The 13,188-nt window shown below is 41.4% G+C and overlaps 1 protein-coding gene across 10 annotated transcripts in view; it reads right to left on the bottom strand.

Moving 5' to 3' along the window:
* Positions 1-13,188, bottom strand: part of LOC123753916 (chloride channel protein 2) — a 124,130-nt gene that overhangs the window by 15,017 nt on the left and 95,925 nt on the right. For all 10 annotated transcript variants that reach the window (XR_011223116.1, XM_069306183.1, XM_069306195.1 and 7 more), the window contains 4 exons: positions 8,652-8,824; positions 5,694-5,808; positions 2,168-2,308; positions 1,507-1,593 (listed from right to left, as the gene is read on the bottom strand). Coding sequence is in view for 9 of the 10 variants with exons in the window: in XM_069306183.1 (XP_069162284.1) it covers positions 1,507-1,593; positions 2,168-2,308; positions 5,694-5,808; positions 8,652-8,824 (516 nt within the window). In the remaining variant the exon portion in view is untranslated. The remainder of the gene's footprint in view (positions 1-1,506; positions 1,594-2,167; positions 2,309-5,693; positions 5,809-8,651; positions 8,825-13,188) is intronic.

Genomic DNA, 13,188 nt, shown 5'->3' with positions numbered 1-13,188 from the left:
CACTTCCTATCCAAGGCCAAACAGTGGCAACAAAAACCCCAGCTGGCCCCCAAGGACGGACAATTGCCGAGCAGGAAAAGACCCTTACGGAAGCGGTTCCCAAACTCCTTATGGAAGGTAACCTCAAGACGCAAGAGGCAGTACTTACAGGGCGCTTAGAGAAGGCAGCCCAAGCGCATGAAGCCCCAGTAATGATGAATTACTCATGGCCTGTATAGCGCACACAGCAGAAATGCACCACAAGGCATAAAACTCTTAGAGGCTCAGGCCAGAGCCAACAACTGCCATAGTTCACATCAGTCGACAAACCGATAGCTAGAGCAGCGGGTGTGGGTGGGGGGACTCTGATGTGCGGACGACTAATGCGACAGTGTTAATGACGTTTGCTAGTTTTAGTTTGGGAGTCCTGCTTCCCTGTTCAGCTTTTATGTAGCACTTTTTACCATGTGGGGTTTGTTTTGTTACGGCTACCTTTCTAGTTAGCCTCTCTGAGGGGGCCAGCTTCTGGCTCGTGGTCCCCGGTAGGCAAAAGAACTCCAATTGACTGATACTACGGTCTAATACATACATATCAGCCTGGTAATCTCCGGGAAGCCTCTGGAGCTTCCACAGAAATACACTGTATTAAAGACATGTATTCAATAAATATTAAAGAAAACAAAAAATAAATAATCAAAACAAATTCTAACTATAATAATATAATTATAATAATAATGTTTATTCTGGTAAAAGTACATACATTCAAAATGAGTTACAAACAGAATGTTGGATTTCTAGATAGAGCTGGTACATACTATGTCTAAAGTCACTAGTACGCACAGCGTTTCGGGCAAGATGTGGAGAGGAAAACACTTAAGACTAAAACTTAAAACTAATTGAGATCAAAGGCATAAATTAAATTGAAAAGAGGAAAAAAATAAAAAGAATGATAATAATAACATGAACTACTGTACAGTCTACTCCAGGTTTGATGTGAGAACCATTCACAAGCACCTCATGGAGAAGTGATCAGCATTGTTTATTGTCAAGGGTTTTATAGGAAATATCTATCGAGCTTGAGGCTCGATAAGCTTGAAGCTGTTGCTCCTTGTGAGAGCCCTGATGAACGTTTGGATTAAACATATTACTGGATCAGTATTTTAAGTCTCATTGAGAAGCAAACTTTTATAATCCAGATGAAACTAATATTTAAGGAGATAGTGTTGAATATACATTGTGAGTATGACAAGTGTGGCCAATCCACATAATGAAACTTGTTTCCAACAAATTGAATCACCATGCAAGTTTCCACTGATTTGCACACTGACCATGCAAGTTATTTAAATAATCTTAATTTTAACTTTTAATAGTTCAATCTGCATAAATTATAATCACATAAAACCAGGAGTGAACTGTACACATGTAAATTTAACTGTAATCGCCAAACTTCAAATCGAGAGAATAAGATTTCATTCAAATTCATTTGAAATATTAGCTTATACAAATACAAATTTAATATAAATGTACCTCTTTCAGAGCCACGACACCAATGATCCTGCCGATGGCTGTGACATAAGCATGGTTCAGACCCAGCATGGAGAACAGTGAGTGCACCTGGACAGATGAAGAAAATGTTGAATAATACAGAGTTGGTGGCATTACCCTCAAGTACAGCTATTAACAAATGGATCATAATGACATAATTGATGTCCTCCTAATGAACAACTGGCTGGTAAACACACGGGCACAATTTTGCCCTAATCTAAGGAGCTCTCGGCAAGTTATGCACATTAACATAAATTTCATGAATATAAAAGCTACTGTGACATACTAATAATGTTATCTCTACATGTTACAAATACAGTTCATCAGTATTAATTAAATATGAATAATAAAGCAGAGGCCATAACCTCTGCATTAGGCCAGAGCCAGAGCCAGCTTCTGGCTCAGGTCTCTAGTAGCACAAACAGAACTTCTGTGACTGATGAGATCTTTTAGAGCAATGTCAGGAAGGTAGCATCAGGCAGCCACCAGGGGACTACCCCAAGATATCAGACATATAATGAAATCCCTGACCTCTCAAGGATTCTTTTTACAATTCTTGGAAATCATACAGTATTTAAACAAAATGTACTAGTATAGTATTTATGCTCAATGATCAGTTTGTAAACTCCTCTTCAAAACTTACTTTAAGAAGTGAGGTTCTCTCAACAAGTTGAAATGGTGCAGGATCAATATGACACTTGCTAAAGTCTACCTCCTTGTCGAGTTCCTCTTCTTCCCAACGACGCTGCTCTTCTAGAGTCATCTCTACCATTCGTTCCATCGGCTGAAATAGAAATTAACAAATATACTTTCAGAAAAATTCATTACCACAGGACAAATTTATATAAATTATGTATGTAAACAAACCGAATAGGAACTTCAATTTAAAATAAATGTATCTTATATTGACGAGAGACCTTACCTCAGCACTCACATACAGTGCTATAGTACATAGCCAAAATCCCACCATTGAATGTAATGAAATGGCAGTTACTGGAGGAACCCCGGTGGTTCCCTGAAACTATGTTCCTGAGATTATTTTATATTAGAAGGTCACATCAGCCATGGCTAGTTCTGTTAGGCCTACTGGGGACTTGAGCCTGAATGTGACCACCCCCCTTACAGAGGTGCAGAGAGCAAGTGATAATCTACCACCTCACCAGAGGAAGCCTCCAGAAATAAAATATATGGCAGGCAGAATAAAATACCACCTCCGTATCATGAAGGAGAGGGGTGAGCATCTTTGTCACAGCCACCTAGACTAGAACCACAGGTTACCAGGCCTCCACACCTGGAGTGAACCCCAGTGAAGCCACGTCTTCACGGAAATGCTCAGTAAGCCTGTCTTCAAGGACCCAGACTTGCAAGACCACAGTCAGGGTCTCGAATGCACCCTGGGGACATCTGCAATAAAAGCCCCAGAAAGCAAAGGTTGTTGCACATGCAGCTGCCACTTGCCCACATTCTTGGGAAGCGCCAGAGTAAAGAGGCAAGAGTGAAGTGGAGCAAATTGTGTAGAAAGCAATGAAAGACAGAGCTCACCTCCCACCAATTAAGCACATAGGATGAACCTTTGCCAAGACCCCAAGGAAAGAAGAGGGTTGTCAACCAGCCAGGATGAGCCCGAGACCTCATACCATAACCAAAAAAAAAAGGAAATGTACCCACACTCAAAAGACCCAGGATCCATCCTAGAAAAGAGGTCAGAATATTGCAGGAGATACTAAAGCAAATCCTTATTTACCAACAAAGGTGCAGTGCAGCATGATGGTAACCTTAGAAAGAAAGACAAAACAGGAGTTGCCAAGTGGATCCCAGAAACATACCCAATGGGAAGCAGCCTAACGATCCAACACATACATGGTAGCAGGATAAGAAAAAATGATCCCCCCTCAACCTAAGATCTTCCATAGAGGAAACCAAGAACAAATCATGGCTGAAGAGCACCCAAGGGCACTCCTCAGGCTCCCCCTTAACCCTGGAAGCCTGCCACTAAGTCCCCAGGTAGAACAAAAGTCCCTGGCCAATACCATCGAGATGATGATGTCCTCCTAAGGAGAGGGCTTGGGGCCAGGAGGCAATTGTGAATGTAAGCACCTCTAAACCCCGGTAAGACTGGAAGGTGCAACTATCCCTGCTGCTGATGAGGAAGAGACCACCCCTTCTCTATTCAGCCTCAGAGACAAACCCAGAACATGCCAGAGAAGGTAACTCTGGCTCTGCAAGGGCATCATTAGCAGGCACAAAGGGAAGAAAACCCTGAGAACATGCAGCCCAAAATGGCCAAAGAACTAAGCCCACACGACAAGCCAAATTCAAAACACGCTTGTAAAGCAACAGTAAAATTGCAACCAATACAATAAAGCATATAGCCCCCACAGAACAAGAACAAGTCCAACGATGGCTAGAATTTAGCTTGAAGCTTTGGGTCTGGCCCAAATGCTGACATGACTGGAAACACTACAAGTTGTTGTGATACCAACATCAGGAATAGAACTGACTTGGGAATCCAGCTGGGAGTAGGGGGCTAGACTGCCTGTTATTAATTAGTCTCGAGTTTGAGTGAATCCATTGTTCCGTGTGACTTGTTGCCAGTACAGTAGTTTCTTTGGCGATTTTTTGAGGCTGTGTTTTCTGTGAAACCTCCAGTCCTCTGTAAAGCTGTGCTGACTTTCTGGAGGCTTTCTCTGGTGAGGTGGCAGATTGTCTCTGCACCATTGTAGGGGCCGGGTACTGACTCCGGTCCCCGCTAGGCCTAACAGAACTAGCCACAGCTGATGTAATCGTTCAGTATGAGGCAATGTCAGGAAGATAGCTTCAGGGAGCCACAAGGGGCTCTCTCCAAAAAAGAACCAGCAATAGGAGGAAGATTACCTTAGCTCCTCTAACATTAGCATATCCATGGGCACCAAAGATCAACTTCCTTGGAGATGATTGCAATGATTTATGTACAAATGTATGAATAATATTCAACTATTAACTGATATTATATTTTGTTTGGCAATAAATCCTCAAATCAAATAAATCTCAGGATAAATAATACCCAAATTTGTAACAAAGTAGATGGAAAATTCCTTGGCGTCCTCATTGACCACAAGCTGAATTTCCAGGGACACATTCATAATATATAAAAAAAAAGTTAAAAAAAAAAAAACTGTTGGCATTCTTTCTAAGATCAGATATTATGTACCCCGCCCTGCCCTGGTGATGCTCTATTACTCCCTCATCTATCCATATCTCAACTATGGTATTTGTGCTTGGGGTCCTACTACCCAAAGTCATTTATGTCCTCTAATTGCTCAGCACAAAGCTGCTATTAGGACAATATCCAACTCTGGCCCCAGACATCACTCGGTGCCCCGACTCAAATCTCTGAATATGTTATAAATTAAGTCACTGCACATCCTCTCATGTGTATTATATATATAAAACACTGAACTGTGATGCCAATCCTGACCTTAAAAGCTTCATTGAAGGTTGTAACAGAACCCATGAGCACCACACCAGAAACAAATACCTTTTTGATATTCCAAGAGTACGACTTAATCAAACTAGAAATGCTCTACAAATCAAGGTACCCAGAATGTGGAATGACCTTCCCAATCATGTTAAAGACTGTACCTCTCCCAACCAGTTTAAGATAAAAACTAAGCACTACCTAATTAACTCCCTGTAACCTACCTTACCCCTATAATGTCAACCCATGTCTGTTATTTTTAAACAATGCTGTTTGTTGACCAAATTGTATTTTTGCTGTTCTTTTGCCATGTAACCCCCTTTTTTATTTTTTTATTTTCTCAACACATTTTATACTTTAATCTCAATTATATGTAGTATTAAGTTTTAGTCTTTAGTGTTTTTCCTGCCCGAAACGCTTTGCGTAATAGTGGCTTTAGGCATTGTATGTACTAGCTCTATCTATAAATTCATCAATATTTGTATCACCCCTTGTATGTATGTACTTTACCTGAATAAACATTTGAATTTTGAATTTGAATTTGATAACAAAAGAGTGCTGCTTAAAATAAAGTATTCTTATAACAATAAATCATTAGTAGCTTTTATGTACAACATGTAACCTGGCTAAAACATAAAATAATGTACTGTGGTTTTAACTTTAATGATTATGGAAATGTGCAACACTATATGGATAAAATAATCCAACTCACCAAAGATACCCTTTTGGGATTATTGGAGTTTACACTCTGAGTGCTATGGGCTTCTTTATCACTGCCATTTCTTAAGTTTGTCTTCCTTATCACTGATTCAAAAGCTTGTCGTAGTCTGTAACAATAAAATATTAGTAAATACTTAATAACTGAGTTTGGAACATTTTATTTTCGCACACTTGTGGCAATAGTTTACAGGCATTTCTGTAAGGAGCCCCTACAGCTCCCTGGTGCTATCAGGCTAATGTGTAATATATTAGACTGGGGCATTAGTCTATGGAGTTCAGCCTACTGGGGACCACAAGGCAGAACGTGGCCCCCCCTCAGAGGTTCGGGGAGCAATGGCCCTGGAAAACCCCCCGTGATTGGGATTTTCCTTATCTGCCATCAACCGGGGTTGGCACCCAGAAAGATCTTCAGTCTTCTCCTCTGCTTTTTGTGTCCGGTCATTTTGAGGTGGGTTTATCACCATCTGTATGGTGATCAGGTGACTTCATTGATGGTGCCTGACCTGAAAGCTTCGTCTCGGCGACAGAAATGAAGTTTCCTGATGTTCTTTCTGCCATTTTCTCTCTCTTAGTAGGTTGTCTTCTATTTCTGATTGGGTTGTCTTGTCCTTTCTTTCTTGGCTTGGCCATTTTTAGGGTGAGTCACAGAGGCTCCCTGGCAACCTTCCCTCCCTCCGGTTGGCGGTTTTTCGCATTTTGAGGCTTAGCATCCAAACTGGAGGTCTGAGTAGCCGGCGCAGCCCTCCCCTCCCTAAAGAAGGGAGGGGAGGGCTACGCAGTTGAGCGACGCGGCGGTGGAGTGTGATGTTTCCTTGTTTCCTTGGGACTGAAGGGAGTTCTGCCTCTCTGTTCAGTTTTCATTGTTAGTTTCTTACCATGTGGGGTTTGTTTTGTTAAGCTTACCTTTCTGGGTGCCTAGCCCCAGTCGATGGCAGATAAAGAAACTTCCCCCAACCACAGGTGGGGTTTTCCAGGGCCATTTCTCCCTGAAACCTCTCTGAAGGGGCAAGGTTCTGGCTCGTGGTCCCTGGTAGGTCAAATTCCATAGCTAATGCCCCGGTCTAATAATATCACACATTAGCCCGATAGTTCCAGGAAGCCTCCAGGGCTCACCAAGAAAATGGTATTTCATTACATTCAACGCTGGTTTTTTATCGGCCTGCAGTTGTGAATGGCTTTATAACCAGCTAAGTTATATAGATGGGTATTGTCTTTACTTAGCCATGTTTCTGTTAAAATAATGAATGTAGTACCTAGTGCTTCTAGTAGTGTATTTATATCATTAAAATATTTATCAAGTGATCTGACATTTTGGTTGAAAACAGATAGACTAGTGTTATTTTGGAGTTTTGTTTATTTGGATGGTTTGTTGTGTAGTAACTGCAGCAGTGATGATTATTGTGCTGGTTATCGTAAATGTGTGATAGCAGATTTAATTCGGGGTCAAAGTGAGTGAGAAATGAGAAGACTGTTTAATGATACTGTATTCAGATTAGAATATGAGGGAGGTTAGTGACAAAAGGATGAAAATTTAATAATTGTTTACAATACTCAAACAAAAATGTTCTTGAATACAAAGTACTGCAGTTAAATTTAAAAATAATAAAATGGAAATATAAAAATGAGACAACTGATAACTAATTTTACTGAGAGAATGTATAATGCCTGGGTTTTTATTTATATAAGTAAAACTGTTTACATATAAGTAAAACAGGAATCAGAACAGAGTGAAATTGATTATTAAGTTAATTGAAATTCCAAGAATAGATGGTAAGATTTAATTTGTTAAGCTTCTAGGATACGGGCATTAGATACAATAAAATAAGTAATTACAATGCAGTAAAATATAAAATCAAGAAACAATTACAGTAAAAATTTAATTTATAAAAATAAAGTACAGTAATACAGCATTATAAATGAAACTAAACTGATATCTAATATCATTGAATAAATATAAATGTCTTGAGCTTATTACTGATATAAGTGGAGGTAGGTAAGTGTAAGTACAAAATAAATATCTGAAACAGATAATAATAATGCAGCTGGACTTCAATATGCAGTATAAACTGGTAAAATGAAAATGGAGTAAACAAAACACTCAACATTATTGGATAAACATTACATTCAACACTGGGTTTTTACAACTTCAATTTGGTGCAAAATTGGTAGGAGGCGGCACTGCAAGGGGTCCTGGTAGTACAGTCGGATTCGTTCTCGACGCACAATTGAGAATTCCGGGTTTGAATCCCGGGTGGGACAGAAATGATTGTGCACATTTCATTTCACCTAATACCTCTGTTCACCTATGAGTAAGCAGGTACTCAGGAGTTAGTCAGCTTGTTGTGGGGTTGCATCCTGGATGGGGGTCAGTAATTCGACCTCGGGGAGATGGGGGCAGGGGGGGGGAACCTTGATATAAGCCAAACGTGTATGAATACACCCTGGCTTTCTGTCCCCCCACACAATGAATTGTAAAAAATATTTTTTATGATAACTAGACATAAATTGAATAATTTGTTATATAAATTAGAAATTAGATGCTATTATGATAGCTCAGTGCATTATAAGTAAATTTAGTTAAAATTTGTATCAGATTCTGATTTTCTAAAATGATGACAATACTGTATGTAAAATATAAAAAAAATTCAATTTATGTTACAATGCTGAAATTTTTACAAGTAGGAGGCCTTATCAATTTGTCAAAAAAGTCTATTTAAGATTTAACGAACTTTACAATCAAATATCCTGCACTGCCCCCGATCCCTAATATGCAGAGCATTTTGAGAGTACAGTAATGTAAAAATAATTAGGATAATAACATACATTTAATAAAAGTAACACTAAAAATAAATGAGAACATTTTTGAACTTGTGAAGAGATTTAGAAAATAATTGACAGTTTCTTAAAGTGATATTTATAAACTGCAGTTTTTGCAACAATACAGACTTACTTGGAGTCCCCAGCATGGACTGTAGCATAAGGGGTGTGTTGTGGGGAAGCAATGGGTGATGATGCTGTAGGGTGAAGAATAAAACTATTGGTCTTTTTCAAAATAGATTTTGGCATGGTATTCCTTCTAAAAGTGTTGTCTCTGTCAAGCGTAGGCTCTGATGCTGCTGGGATCTGCAAGGTGACTTAACAGTTAAACTGCTAAATGTGAGTACAGTATTAAACTCAACTTTTTATACTAGTAAACATGCAAAAGCAACAAACTATATACTGCGGCAAAATATGAAGTATGAATGTGCAAGTTACATGTTTGTTGTTTGTAACTTTTATAATTGTTAAGAAAATGAAGGTTTAAATATATAAGACTATATGGCTTTTTCCTATCCAAAAAAGCTGTTCCCTTGAAAATGGCACACATATATTATCTGATTTCCAATTGCAAATACCTTTTGTTTGGATGGTGCAATGTCACAATGATGATATGAGATTTTAGTGTTTATGCATGCTGAACATCATATTATTACATTATTATTATTATTATTATTATTATTATTTGACCAGACCACACACTAGAAGGTGAAGGGATGACGACGTTTCAGTCCGTCCTGGACCATTTTCAATCGACTTGAGAATGGTCCAGGACGGATCGAAACATCATCGTCCCTTCACCTTCTAGTGTATGGTCTGGTCAAACTACTTCAGCCACGTTATTGTGACTCATCTCCTGCATTATTATTATTATTATTATTATTATTATTATTATACTGTGCAGATATTATATTGTAGCTAATGCCACAGAAAATATTCAAGCATCCCTCAGCTGCTTTAAAAATAAGTGGAATATACCTACTCCAGCCCAGAAATAACAATTGGATCCTTCTACAAAAATTAAAACCCTCTTAGGTTCGTACTCTGAATGAACACTCTACACCAGTGTTTATTAGCACTTGAACAAGTGTGACTAGCACATCCGCTCATTAACATTACACCCCCCCATGGGGAGGAAGGGGAAACCGTCAGCCCACCACTCTAGTTCTTGAATGATGAAAAACCACCGACCGGAGGGAGGGTGCCAGGGAGCCTCTGGGGCTCACTCAGAAAATGACGTTTCATTACACTCAATGATGGTTTTCTGAGGGGAGCCCCCATCAGCTCCCTGAAGCTAACTACCCAAAGATAAGTAAAAGGAGGGACTTACCTGGGAGCAGGGATGCCAGATTTGAGTTGCCGAAAGTCGCGAGCTGAAGAACTAAATGTCACAAACTTTACTATAAAAGTAGCCAAATATTTTTTTCCCCCCGATTGATTCTCTTTTCAAAATACACAGCCCAGCTTATTTTTAACAGTAGCCGAAAAAGTAGTAAGTAGCGGCATGCATAGCTGGCTTTTTAATTGTAATACAATTATCTTAATTGGTAACCGAATTGGGCTACAAGTAGCCCAATCTGGCATCCCTGCCTGGGAGGTGGCAGCACTGCAGGTTTCAAGACAAAGAAGCGACAGATGGCTGTGACAGGCACCCTAAAGCCCCACACAGCCGGGAAGAACCCCAGAATGTTCATCATACCTGGTGGCTACGACCCTGTTCGACCTCCAAAACCCTCGCGCCCAAATGTCTACCCAAGATATAATACCAAAAACATCGGCCAGGGCAGCATACTTACGCACATCATAGTTACGAGGGTAGACCATAGGCTGGCTAGACTTGATAACCATGCAGACAACCTGAAAGACACACGCCCTGGAACAGGAAACCAGGGGAATCAAATCAACCCAGAGCGTGTCCCGTGGTACTGAAGCAGTGGCCCGCAGGTAGTGGCGTAAAGCTGCCACCGGACACAACACGTGATGCACCCCCAGTCTAACCAACCATGCATCCACAACCAACGAACCCCTCCGGAAGCCTGCCATCTCATTCTTCGGCAGAAAAGAAGAAGGCTGCAAATGAACAAAATGACCACTTGAATCAAACGAACAGAACCCCCCGCATCAAAGAAGAGCATGAAATTCCCCAATCCGATCCCCAGAGGCCAAGGCCAACAAAATCAAGGCCTTCCAAAAGCAATCTTGAACTGAAGGGGGCCACAACAAAGTGAAGAGAAGAAAGGAAAGAAAAGAAAGGAAAGAAAAGAAAGAATACGGTCCAAAAACCAAGAAGGCTCAGGAGGCACATGAGCAGGCCGGAGGTGAAAAAATGCACGTGAAAGCTTGCGGAACGGAGTGTAAGTAACATCCACCCCGAATGCAACATTAAGCGGGTCTGCCAATGCTGCAGAATAAGAAGCGACAGTGTGTATTAGGCATAAGATCTTCCTTCCCACATGGGAACGCAGTGGGGCGCGTACGGAACCAAGGTCAAAGCGACCAATGCCCCTAAATCCTGGTCCCGAAACCGAAGCGGAGCAGCTCCAGATCGAGCCTCCAACCAGCCAACCAATCTGGCTTGTTGCAATAAGGAGAATTGAGCATGCAACGCAGCTGCCGCTTGTTTCCTGAGATCAACGGACAAGGAATGAGGAATTTGAAGTACAAGCAGGGGGGAACAAGACCTGCAAGACTCCGGGTTGAAGGTGTCACCTGACCCAACAGGCAGCAAGGTGGAGGCAGAATGGATGATCATCACCCAGAGGCAGGGGCGACGAGCAACCTATGAATTCACACAAGGCGAGAGCAGACTTGGAAGAGGTACAACTGAACCCGCTTGGGTTTTCCAGGGCCTGAAGGGAGAATGAACCCTACAGGAAGCCCAGGCATTGAGGCCAGCTAAGCCAGTAAACCCTGTCAATGTAGGCAATCCGACAGCAAGCAGCCAGAGAAAAGCCTCTGGTGCAACAGAGGAGGACCATGACCACACCCTAGGCAAAGCAGAATCAGGTGAAAAGCAGAACTCCTCCACTAAAAATGGCAAAAAACATGGGAAAAAGTGAAATCATAATACAACCCTCCCCCCCCCAAAAAAAAAAAACTTCACAACAGCAAACAAGCAGTCAGAGAGAAACATCGGCCTACCATCAATAGCTGAAAAGCAAGCTGCACCAGCCACATTACACCCTACCAGCTAACAAACACACTCCTACCCAGGACAAAGCGGAGCACCCTAAGGCCCCCGACGCACCCCATGAATGAAGACACCCACAAGTGAGGAAGTCCTCTAAAGGGGAGTAATTCCTGAATGCCCTAGGGAAGATAACCCTGAGACGCAATTAAGAGCAGAACTTATGGAGCACCTAGGGAAGGTGGCCCTAAGCGCATGCTACTTCAGTTCTCAAAACTCCTGGCTACTCGCACACATTCATTTAAAACGGGAACATGAAGCCAAAGTGACAGCAACCATTCAGCATGGCAAAGAACTGATTGGGGTGGCCTGACTTACCCAGGCTGGCTCTCCCTCCCCCCCCCTGCCTGCAGTGAGGGGTGGTGCTAACAAACGGGGAGGGTTAGTTAGGGAAAGTTTTGCTTGTTTATTTGCTTTCTAGGGGAGTTCTTTAAGCTTTTGAGGACATAGGTTGCAATTTTCAACCAGGCAGTGGTCTGTTTTGTTTTGCCTACCTTTTTGGGTGCTTTCCCTGGTCGATAGCAAGATGGCAAGCCCCTGAAAAGATTGAAAAGTGAAAAAGACAACAACTTTCAAGCACTAGACTGGAAAACCAGTAAACCAAGGAGAATCCTTGAACCAACCAGGTAGGTAAGCTGGAAGGACTACCTCGAGGTGTCACAGCAAGGTCGCATGACCCACAGGATGTCCCACCAGCCAAATATCACTTCTGACCCAAGGAAAGACAAACCGTCCAAGACAACTAGCTTACCTGAAGGGTGAGGGTCACCATAAGTGAGGAGGTCACCCTAAAGGGGAGGTAGGGAAAACTAGGTTTGCACTAGTTTCATGAATGTTCAACTGTTTGTTTACATTGTCGAGGGAGTTCTTTTGGCTGTTATGAGGCTACAGCTTCGTTTTCTAACAAGCAGTAGTCTGTTTTGTTTTGGTAACTTTCTGGGTGCCTTATTTGGTGTTGGCAGACATGAATAAATTGACAAAATTTTTCATAGTGCCACTGTTCCCAGTGCCTCTCTGAGGGGGGCCAGGTTCTGGCTCGGGTCCCCAGTAGCCCATTAAGAATTTCACGGCTGATGGCACCTTGTAGTCTGGCAATATATATGTATAGTAGCTTCAGTGAACCACAAGGGGTTTTCACAAGAAATGTGTTCCATCACTTGAATCAGAAACTATAAAATAAACTGACAATAAATGGCAACACATGGTAAAACTCTGAGTCAGAATTCTAAGAGCCCCAGCAGGGTGTTCATAAGGCATCTGCTCAGTACATTTATTTTTAATTTTGTTCATTAACACATGAATTTACAATGGATTATTTGGTTCTTAATTCCTTTATGACCTGTGGACTACCTATAATTGGTGAACCGTTTTTGGGGACATGAAAACTCAGACTTTTCAAAGTCTCAAACAAATGTTGTCCATGAACTCACTCATCCAGTTACAGTCCAGACCCATCATATAGTTTAATTGTTCTTCGATATTC

This window comes from Procambarus clarkii, chromosome 6 (assembly GCF_040958095.1).
Source record: "Procambarus clarkii isolate CNS0578487 chromosome 6, FALCON_Pclarkii_2.0, whole genome shotgun sequence".
Classification (NCBI taxonomy): domain Eukaryota; kingdom Metazoa; phylum Arthropoda; class Malacostraca; order Decapoda; family Cambaridae; genus Procambarus; species Procambarus clarkii.
Note: the sequence above shows the minus strand (reverse complement) of the source record. Positions and strands in the feature narration are given on the sequence as shown.